Source organism: Lontra canadensis, unplaced genomic scaffold (assembly GCF_010015895.1).
Source record: "Lontra canadensis isolate GAN:19392208 unplaced genomic scaffold, GSC_riverotter_1.0 scaffold3, whole genome shotgun sequence".
Taxonomy (NCBI): domain Eukaryota; kingdom Metazoa; phylum Chordata; class Mammalia; order Carnivora; family Mustelidae; genus Lontra; species Lontra canadensis.
This window is the reverse complement of record NW_022630997.1, coordinates 5,163,903-5,186,516: the sequence shown is the minus strand read 5'-3', so window position 1 is coordinate 5,186,516 and position 22,614 is coordinate 5,163,903. Positions and strand designations below refer to the sequence as shown.

Genomic DNA, 22,614 nt, shown 5'->3' with positions numbered 1-22,614 from the left:
TTTACTTGAGAGAGAGAGAGAGAGAGAAAGAGAGCATGATCACTGGTTTCCTGGACTTGTTTTGAAGTAAATCCCCTGGTCGGGGGGCAGGGTCAGTTTAAGTTTTACTGCATAAACAACAAAATCACTGTTTAACCAGATGGAATCGCTCTGGCTAAACAGGCCCTTACACTATATGCTGACATTAGTGAGAATTAACATGTATTTATGGGCATAGCAAACTGTTTTGTTTGCTTTTTTTTGTTTGTTTTGGTTTTGAATATTAACTGTATGCTTGATATTTGGGATACATAGTGGACATATTAATTGTGTCTATATTTATGGAGTTAGTGAGGAAAGACAGGCAATTAGAAAAACATAATTACCATCATAAATAATTTACATTTTATGTAAATTATATATATATATATATATATGCGCATATATATAAAGATAGATACCAAGATAGATAGGATAAGCAAATCACAAAGTGCAAAGAGGAGAGTTATAAATGTAGTGGTCAAGGTAGGCATCATGGGAAAGGTGATAACAACAGATTTAAAGAGATTAAGCATTGGCAGTGCAGTTATCTGGAGACAGAGAAAAAAGCCAGACAAAAAAGCCTTAATGTGGAGCTACTTGGACAGTTCAAGCAGCAACAAGGAGGCCCCATGACTTTCATGGAATACATGAGAGGGAAGCATGAAATTCTTGGGATAGTCGGGGAGAGAGACAGATCACGTAGGATGTTGTAGGTTTTTTGAGAGTCATGGGAATCTTTGAGCATGCTTTGACTTGCATTGTGCCTACTTTGTGAAGAATATACTGGGATTGGTAAGAAGAATAGAAATGGGGCTTGAGTTAGGATGATATCATCAAAGGGATGAATTCTAGGTGGAGAAGAGAACCAAGAACTGAGCCCAAGGCACCATATCACTAGGAGGTCAAGGTAAAAGATGAGAAAACAGCAGAGGAGGCTGTAAAGGAGTGGCCTGTGAGGTAGGAAAACCAAGTGTGGTATCTTTGAAGGCAAGGGAAGAGAGTATATGAGGAGGAAGGATTGATTAGCAGTATCAAATGCTAATGATTAACCAAATCAAGGAAAATGAGGACTGAGAAGGGCCCAGGGATTTAGCAGGAGGAAGCTGGTTTTAACAAAAACGGTTTTGTTGGAACCTCGTTTTAAAAGCTTGTTTGGAGTTAGTTGAGAGTGGAGAGGTGCAGGGTGGGGTAAGGAAGAATAGGCATAGTAAAGAAATGGGGTGATAGCTTGAAGGGGGAGTAGTAAGGTCAAGAGAAATTTTCCTTTTTTTTTTATAAGTGGGGAAAAATAACACCATGTTTTTATGCCAATGGGAATTATCTAGTAAATCCATAAAGTGGCGACATAGGAAGGAGATGGGAGAACCGCTAGAATGTTGTGGGATCCAGTGCACCAGGAACACAAATACAGTTTATTGATAGCAGAAACAGCCAACTGCCAAGGAAGGGCCTAGGACCTAGATGCTAAGAATGGTTTTGCATTCTTAATGGGCTGTAGTAAAGAACCGAAGAGGAATGTATGAGACCAATGTGGTACACAAAGCCTAAAATATTTATCGTCTGGCCTTTTACAGAAGTAGTTTGCTGGGCCCTAATTTATGGTAACTTGGTAGAAAGCTGTGTGTTGGGTGCAGATATGGTAGGTAGTTATAGGTACGAGTCTGGAAGTTAATGTTTATGTTCTGGTTGATTATATTTCCTCATTTATGACATACACATGTATTTTATAAGTCCATGGTAGGAAATAAGTTAAACATGATACTGAAGAATTTTTGGTAACCCTTTCTCTTTCTCTCTCTCTTTTTTTTTTTTTTTTGGTGAAGGGAGCCCTCTTACCTTTCTTGATGAGTTGAAGAAAGAGAAGAGGGGAAATAATTGATAATGAGCTTCTTAAACAGTGTTCTAGCCAATTCTTAGCTGGGTGCTTCCCTTTTTTATGTTTTGGCAAATTGAGGAACTTCGAGTGTAGAGTATGATGGTGGAGTTCTGTCGGATCAGCACTTGAGATTCATAGTTTGGAACTTCTGTTTTCATATGTATATTTTAGAACATATTAATTTTCTTTTTTTATCCTGTAATCCAATAATTACTTTATTTTTACAGAAGCTTATATCTTATTAGATTCATTTTATTTCAAAAAGTGTTCTTTGAACGTGTTATATCTGGCATAGGAAATGCGTACTTAGTTAATTTACATAATGCTAAACTTAGTCTGTATAAAAGAATAAAAATGAATACATAAAGGAAATGGCTGTTGTGAAAATGGGGAGTTTTATCTATTTTGAAAAGAAAAAGGTGGCTTTTAAAAAAAACTTAAAAATGCAGAATAACTCACTTATTATTTAGGCTAATCAGTTGGTTGAAATTGTTAAGGGTAATGGAACAAATTAATTCCAGTAATCAATAGCCGACTCAAGTTAATATATATTACATGTTTAAATGATTGAATTTTGATTTAGAGTAGGTATGTCTTGAATGAGTCTTTATTAAAAATTTCTAATGTGGCACATGAAACTATGAGTTTATTAGTTATAATTATTTTTGAGTTCAATGAATACTTGAATACAAGTGAGGAAAACATGCAAATTAAAAAAAATGAATCTTAGCTTATAAAGGTTGTTTTTTTTGTTTTTTTTTTTTTTTCTCTTAGTTATAATTTGGAAAGCAGTATATGGAATGTAGGAAGTCTATCAAGGGGTCCTCTCCAGAGATATGGACACTCTCTTGCTTTATATCAGGTATGGATCGTTCTTTTTAAATTCTATTCAATTTTTTTTAAGAGTTTACCTTTGAGGAAAAAAAATGCTAAATCTCAGTTTTATCTCAAATCTTAAGGAGAATTGATCATAGATCACAATAACTTGAGATGTCACAAACTCATATAGTATTTTAGTAAAAAAATAGATTTTAGTACAATTCTTCATTAAACATGAGAAAAAATGAAGATTGAGTTTTTGTTCATGGCTTTATGCCTAGTTGTCAGGTTAATCACTTTTTTTTTAAAGATTTTATTTATTTATTTGGAAAAGAGAGAGTGAGTGAGAGAGCAAGCATGGGGAGGGGGAGAAGGAGAGGGAAAAGCAGACTCCCCTCTGAGCCAGGAACCCATTGTGGGGCTTGATCCCAGGATCCTGGAATCATGGCCCGAGCTGAAGGCAGTCACGTAATCCACTGAGCCACCTAGGCTTTTAAAAAATTGTAGTAAAGTACACATAATATAAAATTTACTGTTTTAACCATTTTTAAATGTAGTTTGAGTGACATTAAGGATATTCAAATTGTTGTACAACAGTTACCACCATTATTTCCAGACCTTTTTTCATCTTGCAAAAATGACACTATATACCCATTAAACAGTAACTCCCCTTTTTCTTCCCCAACCGCCGGCAGCCACCATTCTACTTTCTCTCTCTCTAATTTGACTACTCCAGGAACCTCATATAAGTGGAATCATACAGTATTTGTCTTTTGACTGGCTTATTTCACTTAGCATAATGCCCTTAAGATTCATCCATATAGTATATGCTAGAATATCCTCCCTTTTTAAGCCTAAATAATATTCCATTGTCTGGACATGTCACATTTTATTTATCCGTTCATTCATTGATAGACCCTTGGGTTGCTTTCACATTTTTGACTCTTGTGAATGATGCTATTGTGAACATGGATATATAACTATTTAAGTCCTGCTTTAAATTTTTTGGATAGATAGCTAGAAGAGGAGTTGCTGGAATATATCATAATTCTATTTTTGATTTTTTTGAGGAATTGTCATATTGTTTTCCACAGCAGCTGCACCATTTTACATTTTCACCAGCAGTGCACAGGATTCTAATCCCTCCACATCCTTGTCAACACTTGTTATTTTTTGTTTGTTTGTTTGTTTTTTATAATAGTCACCCTTGTATGAAATGGTATCTTATTCTGGTTTTGATTTGCATTTTTTCAATGATAGGTAATGTCGAGCATCTTTTCATGTGCTTATTGGCTATTTGTATGCCTCCTCTAAAGAAACGTGTATTCAAGTCTTTTGCCTATTTTTAAAATCAGGTTGGTTGTTTCTTTGTTGTTGAGTTGAAAGAGTTCTTTATATATTCTGGATATTAGCCCTGTATCAGATACATGATTTGCAAATATTTTCTCCCATTCTGTGGGCTGTCTTTTTACTCTCTTGATACGTTCTTTGATGTACATAAGTTTTTAATTTTGGCATAGTCCAGTAATTTTTTTTTTTTATTTTGTTCTCTGGGCTTTTGGTGTCATATCCAAGAAGTCATTGCCAAATCCAGTGTTATGAATAACAATGTTATGTTATTTCCCTATATTTTCTTTTAAGAGTTTTAAAGTTTTAGTTTTTATATTTAGCTCTTTAATCCATTTTGAGTTAATTTTTTTGTTTATGGTGTAGGGTAAGTGTTCACTTTCATTTCTTTGCATGTAGATACTTTGTTTTCCCAGCACCATTTGTTGAAAAGACTGTCCTTTCCTCATTGAATGGTTTCGGTGCCCTTGTTGAAAATCATTTCATCATGTGTGAGGGTTTATATCTGGGCTATTCTTTTTTTTTTTTTTTTAAAGATTTTATTTATTTATTTGACAGAGAGGGATCACAAGTAGACAGAGAGGCAGGCAGAGAGAGGGAGAAGCAGGCTCCCCACAGCAGAGAGCCCGATGGCGGGGCTTTATCCCAGAACCCTGAGACCATAACCTGGGCTGAAGGCAGAGGCTTTACCAACTGAGCCACCCAGGAACCCCTATCTGGGCTATTCTTTTGATCTGTGTCTGTGTACCAGTACCAGCGTGACACAATTTTGATTATTATACTTTTGTAGTAAGTGTTGAAATGAGGAAGTGTGAGACTTCCGGCTTTGATCTTGTTTTTTAAGTTTGTTTTGCCTACTTGGGATCATTTAAGATTCTGTATGAATTTTAGGATAGATTTTTCTGTTTCTCCAATGTCATGGAGTTTTTGATAGGGATTGCATTGTACTCACTTACCCTTGTGTAATTCATGAATTTAGTATGATTAAAATATAGGCTATATTTAACTATTTTATTTTGAATCAACAAAGATTCTTGTATTTTGTAGCCTGTGACTAGACCCATTAAATAAAAACTTACATATTTTCTGTGCTAATTTAAGAAAATTGGGAAAATACAAGAGTGATGTAAAGAATAAACATAAACTCTTTTTTTCTATGTGTATGCATGTTTTAAAGATAAAAACCTTTCTATGTATATGTGTTTGTGAACCACTTCTCGGCCTTTTGGCTAAGATCAAGTGTATATGTGTTTGTGTGTATATAAATGCTTTTTTTCCTTTTAATTTTTGTTTTTAGTTTTAGTGTTTTGATTATTGCATTTTTTTGGTAATAACTTTTGAAATGTAATTGATATACCGTACAGTTCAGTCATCCATAGTGTGCATTTGGAATGGTTTTTAATTTATTTAGAGTTGTGCAACAACCTTTTGCATATTTGCATAAAATCGCAGAGTTGAATAATCAATTTTAGAACATTTCATTACCTCACAGAGATACTTGTACCCTTTATTACTCTAAACCTCCTCATCCTCCCAGCTTTAAGCAATCATGAATCTCTATAGATTCGTCTGTTCTGGACATTTCATATAAATGAAATTATATACCATATGGTTTGTGACTAGCATGTTGTAGCATGTATTGATATTTCATTTTTATGGCTAAATAATATTCTATTATGGATATACTACATTTGCTTTATTCATTTATCAGTTGATTGGGCATTTGAGTTGTTTTCACCTTTTGGCTGTTACGGTAATTCTGCTGTGAACGTTCATGTGTAAGTGTTTGTGTGGACATGTGTGTATGTTTCCCTTGGGTACATCAGTAGGATTGAAATTTGCTGGGTCAAATGGTAACTCTATATTTAACTTTTTGAGGAACTACCAGACTGTTTTCCAGAGTGGCTACGTCATCTTACATTTCTAGAGGCCATATATGAAGGTTGCAGTTATTCTGCGTCTTTGCCGGCACTGGTTATTTGATATCGTTTTGGATTATAACCATCCCTAGTGAAGTGGTATCGGATTTTGTTTTGATTTGCATTTCCCTGTTGACTAATGTTATGAGTCATCTTTTCATGTGCTTATTGCCTATTTGTATTTTCTTTGGAGAAATATCTATTCAAGTCCTCTTACCATTTTAAATTTTTTAAATTTATTTTTATTTTATTTTATTTTTTAAAAGATTTTATTTATTTATTTGAGAGAGAAAGAGCAGGACTGGTGGAGAGGGGAGGGGCAGAGGGAGAGGAAGAAGCAGACTCCCTGCTGAGCAGAGAGCCCTGTGGGAGGAGGCTTGGGGGCTGGCTTGGGGAGGGCTGGATCCCAGGGTCTTGGGAAGGCAGATCCTTAAGCGACTGAACCACCCAGGTACTCCCCCTTCCCATTGTTTAATTGGGTTGTCTTTTTATTATTGAGAAGTAAGAGGTATTTATATATTCTAGATACAAGTCCCTTATCAAATACATGTTTTGCACATTTTTTTTCCCATTCTGTGAGCTTCCTTGATAGTGTCTTTCAAAGCACAGAAGTTTCTTAATTTTGAGGAAATCCAATTTATTGTTTTTCTTTTGTTGCTTGTGTTTGGTGTCATATTTAAGAAACATTGCCAAATCCAGTGTTATGAAGGTTTACCTCCTGTTTCTTTCTAAAATTTTATAGTTTGGCTCTTAAATTTAGGTGTTTGATCCATTTGAGTTAGGTTTTGTACATAGTATGCTGTAAAGGTTCAAGTTCATTCTTTGGCATGTTGACTGTCTAGCTCTCATTATACCATTTTGTTGACGAGGCTGTTCTTTTCCTCCTGAGTGGTCTTGGCACTCTTGTCAAGTATCAGTTGGCCCTGGATGTATAGATTTATTTCTGGACTCTCAGTTCTATTGATTTATATGCCTGTCTTTATGCCTGTAGTACAGTGTCTTGATTACTTTTCCTTTATAATAAGTTTTGAAATCAAACAGTGTGAGTCCTCCAATTATAACCTTCTTTTTCAAGATTGTTTGGATATTCTGGGTCCCTTGCAATTCCATGTGAATTTTGGAATCAACTTGTCAATTTCTACAAAGAAGCCGTTCAGGAGATTGCATTGAATCTGTAGATCAATTTGGAGACATTGCCATCTTAATTATATTAAGTCTTTTGACCAATGAACATGGAATGTCTTTCCATTCATTTAGATCTTTTAAAATTTCTTTCAACAATGTTTTGTAGCTTTCAGAGTTAGTTTGTTACTTCTTTTGTTAAATTTATTTTTAAGTATTACTTCCTTCTTGATGCTTTTATGTATGGAATTATTTATTAGTTTCATTTTTCATTTTTGGATTGTTCATTTTAATTCTTGATGCTTTTGTGAATGGAATTGTTTACTTAGTTTCATTTTTCATTTTTGGATTGTTCATTTTAAGTGTATAGAAATAGAATAGATTTTTTGTATATTGATTTTGTATTCTGCAATGTGGTCTACCTTTTTGGTGGACAGTTCTTGAAGAAAATAGTGAATGAGAATAGCACAAAGCAATATACATAGCTGGTAAAATTTAAGTGTAAGAAGTAGAGACTCAACAACTAAGGTAATTAAAAATATAGTCAATTTAACTATATTAATATAGCTGTTTTAAAGAAAGTATTTTAAAGTAGCTTTTTGAAAGCATGGATTTTTTTCCCCCTCCTTGTAAGTAAAAGCATTTATTCCCATTTGACTTTCTATAAATAAAAACTATGCCTTGTGTGATGAGTGATTACTAAAGTTTAGTGTTTAAACCTTTATTTTTAATTATATTGCTAAGATATGACTATTTTGCTTATTAATATATGTTTTTAATTTACAGGAAAACATCTTTATGTACGGAGGCAGAATTGAAACAAATGATGGCAATGTCACAGATGAATTATGGGTTTTTAACGTCCATAGTCAGTCATGGAGTACAAAAACTCCTACTGTGCTTGGACACGGTCAGCAGTACGCTGTGGAGGGACATTCAGCACACATTATGGAGTTGGATAGTAGAGATGTCGTCATGATCATAATATTTGGATATTCGGCAATATATGGTTATACAAGCAGCATCCAGGAATACCATATCTGTGAGTTACTTTGAAAATGTAACTATATACTCTTTTTTTATTAGTTGAGACTATTTTTATCTTTAATAAAATCTTCATATGAATTTAGTCAAATGCTGAGTTTTTTGAAATCAGAATTATGAGCTAAGAATTAATACTTCTTAATATAAACCTTTTGATTTTGTGTTAGGTTTTGTCCTTTAATATTTATCTTCTTAGATAAAAGTGAGGAAGTGTTACATGCCAGTTACACATTTTCAAGAATTGAGAATTTTTATAAATAAGAGAAATTCCAACAGATGGTGCTATTTCTTTGAATTTTACTTATGAACCAAGAACTAACAGTAACTTAGTCCCTTTACTATGCATTCCATGATATCAGGATTTTCATTTTCAGGGTTCTGTTTTTAATCTTATTGTAAGATCTCTCTATGTGTATTATTCTTTGAAAGTTAGCTTCCTGAAGATAGTCTGTGGTAATCTTTTATAAGAGATTATTATCTGGTGGGTGAAGGTGACTGAGATGATCTACATACGACTTTTTATACTATGCTCTTAAATACTCTTCTTTGTTTTTCTGGTACTTTAAAATTTAAAAAAAAAAATTCTTTACATTTTCAAACACAAGATTTTTTTTTACAAAATTTATGTATCCATACCATATGTTCCCTGTTTAGATTGAAAACCGAATTCCATTTTTGGCTCTGGCCAGTATTATGAACTCAAGTTTTTGGCTCCTTTGTGTATGGATAGCTATATTCAACCATTTAGAGTCCTTGTGTAGTCTTAATGAGGACTCTCACTTGCAGAGCAACAAGGGAGTCCTTAATGTGCTCACAAGACTCCTTTTCTAAAAATACTCCTCTCTTCCTCCTGCAGTCCTTTCAAGTGGTAAGTTTTCTTTTTAAAGTCCCCACTGCAGCTGAGTGGAAAGTGGAATACATATCCTTCTTACTTCTTATTGCCATTTTACACTATTCCCCTTCCTTCCTCTTTTAAAGCACTCACCTTTGAACCTTACATCGTCAAACTGTGTCGCCTATTACTTCTTTACTTTTCTGTTGCCCTCAGATCACTGTGCTTTATTCCTTGAAAAGTATAACTTCTGGTCCACTATCATTCTATCCCATAGAATATGTTACATTACAATACATTACAAAGCAAAATGTTAGTCAGCTATTTCTCTGATTTCACTATCCACTTAAAGAGTTATTCTAATTCTTGGATTCTCTCTTTTTTTAATCTCTCTTCCGGGATCTTATTTTCCATCCTATTTGAGTCACTCTTTCCCATTGTCATACTCTTGACCTGTGTTCCTCAGTGTATCCCATAATTTCCATTTCAGTTATCTTACTCATTGAGTGTCACTGATCTTTCCAGTTTACTCCTTCTAGTACCCCACCTCTGACAATTCTGCAACCTTACTAGAGCTGTCAGTCCATTGGGCCTCCTATCGGTTTTTCACTATCACTCCCTTATCTGTACGTCTAACCTTACCCAGCTTGAACCTCATAATCACCAGTCTTTCCTCCAACTCTCCCAGATTGACCATTTCATACATTTCCTCTCTATTTCATATATATTTCCTCTCTATACAAATTTATACATTTCATTCATATTTCCTCTCTAAACTTCCAGTGCTTCCTTCTCCACAATTACTCTGAGCCAATGACCTTACTTCTTATCTTACTGGGAAAATAGAACAGATCTAAAGAGAATTCCTGCTCATTGGAGAACTTTGGAGTGTAACAGTTAATTAGAGATGCTGTATTGGATAGACGGCTATGTGTACACACATTATTGTTGTAACAGACTCATGGTGGCATTGAAGCACATGTGGCTGTCATTGCATTTCTTAGATGGGCCCAAGAGTTGTTTAAGCAGCAGTTAGAAATGTTCTATGTAGAAAGGTATTTGTTTTTTGATTTTGTTATTAATTTTTGGTTTTATTATGTTGTTCAGGGAATGTTGTTGGTATTATTTCTACTTTTTGTAATTTATTGAGATTTTCTTTGTGGGCCAGTTTTCATATTTTATAGACACTTGAAAAGGAGGTAAATCTTATAATATCAAGGTATGACATTTGATACACAAACATATCTATCAAATCTACTTCATTAATCTGTTTAGGTGTTCTATTCTTTCCTTACTTTTTTTTGTACTTCATCTGCTATGCTCTGAAAATTGAATTAAAGTCTAAAAATGTTAGTTTATTTTTGCCTATTTTTCCTTGTATATTCTGGAATTTATACTTTATGAAAGTTGATATTACGGATATTCATAACTGTTACATCTTTATTGTAAATCGTGTCTTTTAATATTATAAATTGTTTTGCTTGCTTAATGTTGACTTGATTTGACTTGACTTGATTTCTACTTTGTCTGATATTTAATATTATGGCTCTTGCTTTCTGTGGGAAGGGGTTCAGTATTTTCCTGGTATACTTTTGCCCTTTCTTTCATTGTTAAACTTTCAGAATCACTTTGTTTTAAATGTGTCTCTTGTGTATAAGAGGGGATTGGATTTTGCTTCATGATTCCATCTGGCTTTTGTACACTTTGTGTTACTCTGTTGTCTTCTTGTTTTTAATTAGGGCTCTTCTTACATTTAGGGAGAGAAAGCCTTTTTGTGGGAAGGAGCGTGGTAATTTTTGAGATCTGCTACCACTAGGCTTCTTCCCACACTCCTGTTTCTCATCTTTTCTGCATTCTTGTGGCTTCTTCTATGTGACTCTCTTGGTTTTACTTGCTTTTTTGCATATTCACACCTTATTTGGAGTTTGTAGTTTTTTAAAAGTTCCTAGTTTCTCTGGATATTTAATTTTCTTTTTCTTTCACATTACCTTCATGTTTTCCTTATTGTTTTACGTGTCTTCTCTGAGGAAAATGGGAAGATTCAGAATTAAACTATCATGAAGCTTATGATTGAACCAGAGGTTTTGACTTTTGAGTTTCAAAAAAAATGAAGTCTAAAGTTAACTAGTACTTTCACTCTTTGGTCACCCTCCAATTTATAGGCTACTATTTCTGCTGCTTTAATTCATCTTGTTTTGTTTTAAGTACATTTGACCATATTATCAATATTTTAAACTAAGGGTCACAGTCTTTTCTGTAAAGGGCCAGAGAGTAAATATTTTAGGTTTTGTGGGCCACGTGGTTTTTATCATAACTAGTCAGCTCTGCTGGTTTGCATAAAAGCAGCCACATATAATACATACACAAACAAGCATGGCTTTGTTCCAGATTGGGCCCCCTTGGGTGTTAGATCGTCTGCTCTAGAGAGAATGTGTACTTCTGGGGGCCTAGCAACTTGGTCTAAATTAAATTAAAATTTCAGCATGTGGTTTTTTGGGACCTTATTTATATGTAGGGTAAATTCATGCCCACAGTGACATGATGTCTAGTCTATGATGGAAAATTTTTAAGGGAAGCCCTTTCTCCTTCCACATAGGGCCAAGGCTAAAGTAGACATTTTCTGTCTGCCTCAGCAGAGCAGATTAAAACCAAACCAAACCAAACCAAACCAAACCATTTTTCATTGAGGATATAACCCTGACTTTATGTACAAGCTCTCTGATTCAGTATTTACATGGGCTCACATGCAGTATTGGCCATGAAAACTGAATTTCTAAGTTACCTGGTTAGTACATGTCTTCTTTACTCTGCCTCCCAACAATATAGTTTATAGTTCACAGAATACGTTACTCTTTTCATATTTCCCTTTATTGAACAGTAGTATCATTCAGTTATGAGACATGGTGGTGATTATGCTTTCCAGGGATAGCTAGGAAGGCACGTCAGATTTTTTCTAACCTATGAATGGTAAATGTTGATGTAGGTTGTTAATTGATAAATTCATTGGCTGGTAGGTTTTTGTTCTCATGTGGAATAATTTGATTATGTAATTTTAATTGTAGTTTTGGTAAAATTTTAACTATTTCTTGGAGTTCTTTTGGTTTATTCTATAACAACAATACTATTTATAAATAAATTTATCCACAGGGTATTTTTGGTTTTACTTTTGTCTTAATAATTGCACTATTTTCAGGCACACTTATGAATGTAGGGTAAGATAGAAATGGGAGGAATGCATAGTTTATGAGTTTTATAAGAGTAATAGATGAGTTGTGGGCAGTTTTCAAATTCTGTGAATTAAGTACAAAGTAGAGCTCATCAACTTTTCTGTAAAATTATATCTTAATAATAAAATTAACATTACTTTATTTACTCCTGTGCATTTTGAATTCACTGCTTATTGAAAGTATGTGATATCAAAGAATAATTGAAGTACTTTCACTTTGGAAAGTACTTACAAATAAAAGGATACAATAACAATGAGTAAATATAGTTTAAAGATGTTAGAAAAATTAAGTTCTATATATCATAGAAAAGTGCTTCTTTAGGGAATGATATTATATTAAGTAGGGCTACTTTGAACATAAGTAATAGGATAATTTATCATCTTAGTTATAAATGAATATTGCTGCCATAGAGAGAGTATATATTCATTTATTTATTTAGTCCTGTTCTTAGTGGGAATTACTACACTGTGTTGGCAGTTTCGCCTCTTTTTTCCTGACTGATTTTAATGGCATCAGGTACCCAAATGTAGGTTGGTTTTACTTTGACCATCCTTACATGTTAAAGCTTCTAGACAACTAAGGAAAAAAAAAATGTTTTTGTATTAAAGAAGGGGCTATCTCTTTATACAGCATCGTGGTGAGGTAACTGAAAAGAAAGAGTAATTCATGAAAACAGGTTATTTTGCTAGATAAAAATTTACTCAGAAGCATACGCTAAGGATATTGATCTCATGGTTATGTAGAAATTTTAAAAACAGAGAAAAAATTCCCAGTTAACAAATGACCCTTATTCAACTTTTAATAATATTGCAAATCATTCTAAGGTATTTCTGTTTCTGCATTTAGTACAATGATTCTTATTTGATCTTATTTGAGATTTTTGTAATGTAATTAGAACAAAATGACCATTTAGTTAACTTATCTTCAATTATCTTAGTTGGAGAATTATAGATTAGCACTAAAAAAATCTAAGATACTAGAAATTTTTTTTAGCTGCTGAGATTGTAGGTATCGTCCTTGCTATTTTATGAGTTTTAGAGTTTTGTTGATCTAAGGAGTACTTCCTAAACATTGGGTTAACTTTGTAGCTTATATGAGCACATTTTGGTTCTACTTGGTTTCAGACATATGCAGTAATGCATACCAACAAATGATGAATCAGGTATTTTCCCTTAGCTTTGCAGAGCTTATTTCAAGCAGGGTGATACAGACAATAAAAAATAAATATAATACGGATGTATGCTATATGGTGTGTTAGAAGATAGTAAGTTTTATAAAATCAGAGCAAGGTAAGGGGATTGAGAAAGAGATTGAAAGTAAGGGGAGGTAGTTACAAAATAGGAAGGAGACAGTAGATCTCACTGCAAAGGTGAGTTTTGAGCAAAGAGTTGAAGGATGTGAAGGAATTTACCATGTGAGTATCCGGGGGAAGAGTGTTTCCTGGAGGTGGGAGCAGCGTGTCAAGGCAAGAGCATGCTGAGCATGTTCAAGGAACAGTAAGGAGTTTGGAGAAGAAAGGGTGGAAAATAAAAGTGAAAGATGAGGTTAGAGGAGTAATAAGGAAGCAAGATTATTGGGTTTTTGCATTGCTTTTTTTTTTTTTATTGAGTTAAATGGAGAGACCTTGCAAGATTTTGAGCAGAGGAATGACATAATTTCTAAATGCATAATTTTGTGTGTGTTGGAAATAAGCTCTAGGAAGGAAAGAACAGAAGCAAAGAGGCCAGTTAGGGAGTTGTTAAAATAATCTGGACAATGACGGTGGTAATATTGGAGATGATGAGAATTAGTCCATTTCTCATCAACATCTATATGTTTTTAAAGTAGAACCAATATTACTTGCTGAAGGTTTTGGATGTAGAGTCTGAGATCGATGAGTCAAGGATGATTTCAAGGTTTTTGGTTGGAGCAGTCAGAGAGATGAAATTGCCATACTGAACACAGAAGATTCTGAAGCAGGTTTGAGGTGAAGGTGGTTTGAAGGTCAGGAGTTAGTTTGGATATGTTATATGTAAGATATCCATTAGGCATTAGACTAGAGAGAGATCTGGGCTGGAGATGTAAATTTGGGGCCTCTTAGGATGTGGAAAGCAGTGAAAGCCATGAGACTGGATCAGATCACTAAGGAAATGGGTGTAGATAAACAGAAGAAAAGGATTGGGCCCCATGGTGTTCCATAAGAGGAGAAGAAAATAAACAAGGAAGAGTAGTGTTGTGAATGGAAGCCAAGTGAAGAAAGATTATTAAAAGAAAAGTGATTAATTATACCAGATGCTGCTCTGCTAATGGCTTAAGGAAAATGATTTTAAAAAAGAGAGAGAGAGCACCATGCACGCACACACATGCATGTGAGTAGGGGGATGAGCAGAGGGAGAGGGAGTGAGAGAATCTTACGTAGGCCTCATACCAAGGATGAGCCTGTTTCGGGGCTCAGTCTCATGGCCCTGATATCATGACCTGAGCTGAAATCAAGACGCTTAACTGACTGAGCCACCCAGGTACCCCTCAAGGAAAATGATTTCTAAGGATTGGCCATTGAATTTAATGCAGTGCAGACGATTGGTGATCTTGGCAAGAACACTTTTTGTGTAATGGGGAATGGTGGTAAAAGCCTGACTGGATTGGATTTAGAAGGGAGGGAGAGCAGAATTTGAAACATTAGTCAAGATCAATTTTTTCAAGAAATTTGCTTGTAAAGGGGAGCAAAGAAGGTAGCAACAGCTGGCAGGAAATACAGGATCTTTTTAAACTTGGGTTTTCCCAGAAGCAGACCATTAAGCAAGAATTCAGGTGAGAGAATTTTATTTGGGAAAATGCAGGTAACGCTACTCGCTATTCGAGGAGTTGAGAAGTAATGCCAGCATGAGAAGGCGGCCATGAAAGGATCCACTAATAAAGCCAACAACCACAGAAGTTATGGAGCTTAATGACCAGGCTTCGAATTAACACTTCATCTTTGAAATGTCCTTCTTCAACTTTTAAACTTCTTGTGAGTTGATGAATCCTGCCAGCTATGTCTCTAAAATCAATCTGTTCTTTAGCCGAAGACATTTCATTCATTGTGGCGTGATTTATATGAAAATGTGTATAGATGTATAAGAACAGAATATTTGACAAAATAGCTTATGTGGGACACACACAAGTAGGTCTGGCAGGGAATTTTCCACGAGGGTGCCCTAGGCTACAACTTCTAAAAGTGCTGTATGGCTGTCAGGTGCTTAGGAGTGACAGTAATCCAATGAGCTTCATGTGCAGAATTATTGGAACAATCAGGAAAATGCGTAATGAAGAGATCAGCTTGCAGTAAAGGTTCCGTAACCTTTTTTTTTTTCTCCCTAACCTTTTGTTTAATTAACAAAGTAAAGGTGGCCTTCTTAATTGTATAATGGTGAAAAGACTCTTGTTAATCCTGAGCTGTATTTGTGGAATTTTTCATTTTTTGGAAGTGGTTTAATTTTCCTCCAAATTCCTGTATCTCTTTGTTTATAAGTGAATATGACACATATGTGGCTTTATATAGGTATTCTTCTTGTACTTACATTCTTCTAAGAAGTTTATTTTATTTTATTTTTAATTTTTTAAAAGATTTTATTTATTTATTTGACAGAGAGAGTGAGAGATCACAAGTAGAGAGGCAGGCAGAGAGAGGGGGAAGCAGGCTCCCTGCTGAGCAGAGAGCCTGATGGGCTCGATCCCAGGACCCTGAGATCATGACTTGAGCCGAAAGCAGAGGCTTAATCCACTGAGCCACCCAAGCGCTCCAAGAAGTTTAATTTAGAGCAGGAATCCTGCAATATGTCTCTCTGAAAGTGTACTTTCTAGTAAAGAGCTGTGTATTAAATGCTTGGTAAATATCTGAATGAACGCATAGGATTTTGAGCACATATTCTTTAAAAGTTGAATCTATAGATTTCCTTAGTGTTGTTTAAAATACATTAGCCAATTAAAAAAAATCGTACACTGTACTTATTATTGTCTTTCTAGTGGTGACTCAAAAAGTGTTACACTTGATATTCTTCATGTATCTCTCCAGAACCACTCTTCACCATTTCTGCCCTCCTCCTGTGCCCTCTAGCTTTCACTGGGGGCAACCACAGTAGATCAAAGGGTGGGAGATAAGTGAGGCTGAGGTGTTTTATTTGCCCCACTCCCTCCCTGCTGGGTTATCTTGGGTTAGGGGGCTTGCCCTACTGAAGGCTGGACTGTCAGTTGTCTTTATCCATACAGCTACTCTCTTAGAGTTCTAGAAACCATTCCCTCCTCTTGCTTTTTTCAGGCTAGCAGATACTAAAGACTTCTTGCTGTGTTATTTCCAAGATATTACCCTGACCATAGTTTTAAAAGTAGTCTTTCTATTAGACTCCTTATAATTACTCATTTTTAGTATATCATCTGTTTTCTCTCAAGACCCTGGGGATTGTAGCAACTGTTGATTCCTTAGAGATTCAAATATAACTGTTTATCTAAATGATCTTTTACATGTATTTAGGTATTAGGATCCTGGAAGGTAGGAGAAAGAAGTGTTTTATAAGAGGACTTCATCCTTTATTAGATGAGAAAAATGTCAGCAGAAATATAAACCTTTTGGAATAGCATGGGTCCTTTGGTCCGTTTCTACTATTGTTATTATTGAGTTACAATTTTTAATACTATGTGGTCCTTTGTAGCATTTTATTTTTTCTTAATGTTAAAGGTTGTTATGTTTATTTAACTTTTTTTTATTTAACATTTTTAAGAGCATTAGCTATTCTGGTTTTTTCAGTAAGCAGCACTCTTATGTGCCTACATATTGCTTTCTATTTATTTATTTATTTTTAAAAGATTATTTAGAAGAGAGAGAGTGAGCACGAGTGTGTGAGTAGGGGGAGAGAAGAGCAGAGGGAGAGGGACAAGTAGACTCTGTACTGAGTGCAGAGCCTGATGAGGAGCTCAATCCCAGGATCCCGAGATCATGATCTGAGCTGAAACCAAGAGTTGAATGCTCAACCGATTGAGCTACCCAGGTGCCCCAGCTTTCAATTTATTTTTAAAAAACAACCACTTATTGGTTTCTTATTATGTTTACTCAACTCAACTTTATTTTGTTATTAAGTCATCAGTGTAGAAGTGACCATGTCTTACTAGCAAAAGCACCCCAAAAGTATATTTGTTAAGAGGATATTTATGAAAAAATGTAACCATTTATTGTAGTCCTTTAAGTTTTCTCTTTATAATTGTAGTCATTAAAAAAATTGTTGGATTTTACAAATAGTTTTCTGTCTCTCTACTATTCTAAAATCTAGAATTTCTTACGGATTTGTTTTTAAAATAGCTTTTTATATGTGTATGCTTATATTACATATTGTTTTGTTTATTTGGTTTTGAGTTTTACAAAAAGGAAATAATATTTTATACAGTTTTCTGAGGCTTTCTTCTATTTCATTGACCTACTATATTGCTAAGGTTCATCTATGTTATGTATTACTGTATTAACTCCTTTACATTACTGTGTTTCATTATATGACTCTACCACAATTCCTTCATCCATTCTGTTCATGAGGTTTTAGGTTGGGTGCTTGGTTAAATTCAACCACAGCAGCAATTTTGAGACATTTTGATAAAAATACTGTGTTTTAAAAGATAAGGAAAAAATCCTTAGGATTTTCAGGCAGAGAGATAAAATATCTTACAAGGGCAAGAGATTAGCTTGTATTAGATTTCTCAAAAGTAACATACAAATCAAGGCAACCAAGGAGCAAATTTTTCAAGAAATGTAAGGAAAGAAGTATGGTTTAAGGTTTTTATATCTTGCCAAACTGTCCTTCAAGTGTCAAGGTTATAGAGAAAACAGTTTGAACATGGAAAAACTCAGGTAATTTCGTGTATATGTGCCCTTATCTGAGAAATCTAGTAAAGTAGAAATGTGCAGACTTTTTCGTAGAGGTCTAGATAGTAAATTACTTTGGCTTTGTAGGCCACAGGGTCGTTACTCAGTTCTGCTGTTGAGTCTGTACACATGCACTGGTATAAAATACATAAGTGAATGAGTATGGCTGTGTTCCAGTAAAACTTGATTTACAGAAACAGTTGGTGGGCTGTTTGGCCTGTGGGCTGTAATTTGTCACACCCTGTCCTAGAGAATAAGCATCATCTAACAAAGAGATGAATGGGAACACTTCAGGTAAAAGACTGGTTAGAGGACGTGTATTTAATTTTAGAGCTAAGACTAAAACAAGGGTAGAGATGTCAGTAGGCAACGAGAATGCAGATATTATGTGTTCCTTCTAAGTAGAAAGAATGCAACTAAAAATGGGAGAAGGGTGAGAGAAAGAGGAAAGCAGAAAAGAGCCTGGATTCTTGCATAGGTAATTGGTAAGAGTCAAGAATGCCATTTAACTCTTAATACCGTAAATGTTAGTCGGTCCAATTTTAGTTGTTTGAGCAAGGCTACCTAACATTCTGTGAAGGCTGTTATTTCATAAATCTCATTCTTTCTTAGAAGTCTTTAAAGAACAAAGAGAACATTTACTTACTTAAAAATATAGTATAAAATATTCTATCTGCAATTACAGATGGATCTGTTGGATGCTTTTACAAATCTAAGATATACTCTAGGATCTTAGTGCTTATTTTTATTATGTTTTAAAACACTTTGCTATTTCATTTTCTTAGAAATTAATTCATTGCTCATCAGTTATTACCAACCAATGCTAAAAAAATTAACAAGAAAACAACTTACTTAGGAGGGTGATACATGAATGAAATATATGGTCACCTTCAGTTTTCTTATTGCAGTGCCCAAAGTATTTTATTACATTTAAAGAAGGCATAAAAGGACTGGAGGCACCATCATTGTAGCCTGCTCTTAGCTTTTATTGAACACAGTAATTAGATTCAATGAGATAGCATGGGTTGTGATCCTAATGCCAGAGAAAGTAGAATTCAGGCCGCCAAAATATTGCACGAGTCAAGAATACCTTATTGTATTAAAACCACAATTCACCAGAAGATGTAATATACAATAGAAGAATATCTATGTACCAAATAACCCAGCAATCAGCCATTTAAAACAGAAACTATAGGCAATGCAGAGAAATAGATAGCAGCAATTTCTTTACAAAACAGTTCAAGCATTACTCTGTACATGACAAGACAAAGTAAGAGAAGGTAGAAAGATCTAAACAATATAATCAAGCAATGTTAAGAATATATATCAACACAACCTGATTATGGACAAAGTACTGTGGACTTCTTAAGTATGCATGGAAAACTCCTAAAAAGTGAGTAGATTGTATCTTAGGATATAAAGAAAACATCAGTAGGTCCCCCAAAAATGGAGATACTAAATAAAACCTTTAAGGTAAGCTTAAGTTACAAAATTGCTGAAAAATAATGACAGTAAAAGCAATACATATAAGAATCTATCAGATAAGTTTAAAGCAGTTATCAGAGGATTATTTATAGCATTAGACAACTGTATTAATATGAGTGAAAATAGGTGAACCACATTCTGAACTCAAAAAGCAAGAAATAGAACAAAGTACATACAGACCTAGAAGTGATAGGATTCAAATAGTAAAAATGACATCTGAAATTATTGATGTAAGAACAAAAAGGCAATAGATCAATTTAATAGATTATATTTGTTTATTAAAAATTTTAAAATAGATAAACCTCTAGCTAACTCATTTAATCGAGAAATAAGGAAGAAACCACAAATATACAAAGTAAGAAATGGTAAGGGGAGAATAGTACTGGTAAAGAGGAAATTTTTAAAAAAATGAGACTACTTTGTACATCTATGCAAATAAATTAAATATATAGAAAAAATAGATAATTTTTAAGAAAATAACAGTTTTCTAAAATTAAACCCAGTAGAGATAGAAAGTTTATATAGATGAATTTCCATAGAACAAAATAGAGAAAGCATCAAGCCTAGATGATGTTATAGGTTAACTTTAGCAATGCTTGTAAATTCTTTTAGAGAATAAAAATGGAAGGAAAACTTAAAAATTTACTTTAGAAAACAAGTATAACATTGCTACCTACAGTTATCTCAGAAATAGGAGATTATAGACCTGTGTGATTGAAAATGAGTTAATATGCTTTCCTTTAAAAATCACCAAAAAATCTTAAATAAAATGAACAAACTTTAACACAAACCAATAAGATACCATGATCAAGTAGGATATATAACTAGGATTCCAGGGATGATTCAATATTAGGAAATACATTAATAAAATTCACTATGTTTATAGGTCTAGGAAGACCATGCTAAAAAAGCCCATTCCTAATTAAAATCTTAAAAATTTGGAATGGATGTTTGAATACAATAAATGTATCTATGTCAATCCAAAGCCAGCATCTTCTATGGGGAATCAGGCACTTGGGTGAAGGTTAGGATCGAAATAAAGATTCCCACAATCTCCATTACTACTAGACATTTTTCTGAAGGTAGTAGAGGAAACATTAGAGGAATAGGACTTTGATAAGGAGAACATAAACTACTTGCAAGTGATAAATAGAATTCCTGGAAAACTTACGCAATAATAGGACTAACTGAAACAATAAAACAATAAAAGAACTCAGCAAGGTAATAGGTTATAAAATTAATATGCAAAAAGTGTGCCTGGGTGGTGCAGTCATTCAACGTCTAACTCTTGGTTTTGGTTCAAGTCGTGATCTCAGGGTGGTGAGATCAAGCCCCATGTTGGGCTCTGCTCTGTGGGAGTCTGCTTAGAAGACTCTCTCTGCCCCCCCAATAAATCTTTAAAAATTAGTATGCAAAAATCAATATCCTTCCTGTATATAGTAGGCAATTAGAAGACATAAGAAGGAGAAAAACACATTTAGAAAGCTACAGTGAAGCTAAATCATTTAGGTATAAATTGAACAAGAAATGTTCAAATCTTTTTAAAGAAAACTATAAACCGTTCCTGAAAGTCACAAATGTAGGGGGAAAAAACCCAACAAAATATATAACAAAAATACGTATCAATTCCATTTCAAAGAATGTGTGCTTCAGTTTTACCTCCAAAATACAGAAACACCTTTTTTTTTTTTTTTTTTTTGTATGGACAGAGTTATTCACTGTAACATTATTTAGAAACTACTGGTAGATAAAGCATGGTACATCCATATTAGTGAAGTACTGCTGTGTGGTTGTAGAAAAGGAAGAACTGTTGGAAATCTTATGATTTACAGGATATATCAAGTGACAAGTGCAAAATAGCATATGTAGCATATTACTTTTTGTGTAAGAAAGTAGGGGAAATCAGAAAATACTGTTATGCCTGTTTTTTTAAGCAAAAATGAACACTGGAAGGATAAACTAGAAGATGGTGATGTTGGCTACTTACAAAAGGTAGTAGAGAATGGTGTGGGAAGGACAGAAAATGAAAGTAAATTTCCCTTAAATAGTTTTGACTTTTAGAAGCAGATTGATCTACACACAAAATCATCAACAAGGAAAGCAATCAAACTCTAGAACAATGCAAACGGAAACTCATGAACTCACTCACGTCTCAAATGGATTACACAAACCACACTGAAGAGGGAGAAAATAACCCACAAGCCTTTTTAACACAGTGTTTGGTTACGTGTCCTTAGGCTAGGTGTGGATATGTGGGGAAGAGCTGCTAACAAATTTTTTAAGTTTGTTTTTTGAAGGTTTTGGTGAAGTAATTTTACATTATTTTGGGTGTACTTGACAGATTAAAAAAATCAGTAAATGTGTTGTTGGGAGCTAAAATTCTCAACATGGAAGACAGGAGATACAAATATGAAATGGGGAAGGCAGGAAGAATCCTGCCTGATGAATCCAAGCCCACTACAATGGGCTTGTAGATATCATTGTGAGCTTGTGGTTTGGTACGCAGGTAGCAGGTAGACAGGTAAATAGGCAGGCGGCCCACAGTTACAGGTTTAGATTCCTCTGAAAGGGCCTAGAAGTTAAGACACCCCAGTAATAGCGAGCACAATGATCACCCATACTACCAGATCTAGTTTCTAAAAACATTCCCAAGAAAAGAAACCAAGGCTCTTTGGAGAAATGGCTGATTCTAGGGCTATGGCAGGAAAAGTAAGGATGAACATGGTATATCTTGTTATATCAAATTAAGGAAGTGTTCAGGAAAATTATGGGTCCTGTCAAAAGCACAGAAGAATCGGCTTGAAGGGGGGGTCCTTTGGTAAAATCTGGGATACTTTGAGCATCAAAATAATTTAGGCAAATAATAAATTATAAAATTGAAACACGGGGCGCCTGGGTGGCTCAGTGGGTTAAAGCCTCTGCCTTCAGCTCGGGTCATGATCTCAGGGTCCTGGGATCGAGCCCCGCATCGGGCTCTCTGCTCCGGGGGGAACCTGTTTCCTCCTCTCTCTCTCTGACTGCTTGTGATCTCTGTCTGTCAAAAAAAAAAAAAAAAA

The 22,614-nt window shown here is 34.5% G+C and overlaps 1 protein-coding gene across 1 annotated transcript in view; it reads left to right on the top strand.

The window, feature by feature from the left end:
* Positions 1 to 22,614, top strand: part of ATRNL1 (attractin like 1) — a 794,045-nt gene that overhangs the window by 57,722 nt on the left and 713,709 nt on the right. Inside the window, exons 7-8 of the mRNA XM_032878996.1 lie at positions 2,672 to 2,759; positions 7,891 to 8,146. Of these exons, the coding sequence (XP_032734887.1) occupies positions 2,672 to 2,759; positions 7,891 to 8,146 (344 nt within the window). The remainder of the gene's footprint in view (positions 1 to 2,671; positions 2,760 to 7,890; positions 8,147 to 22,614) is intronic.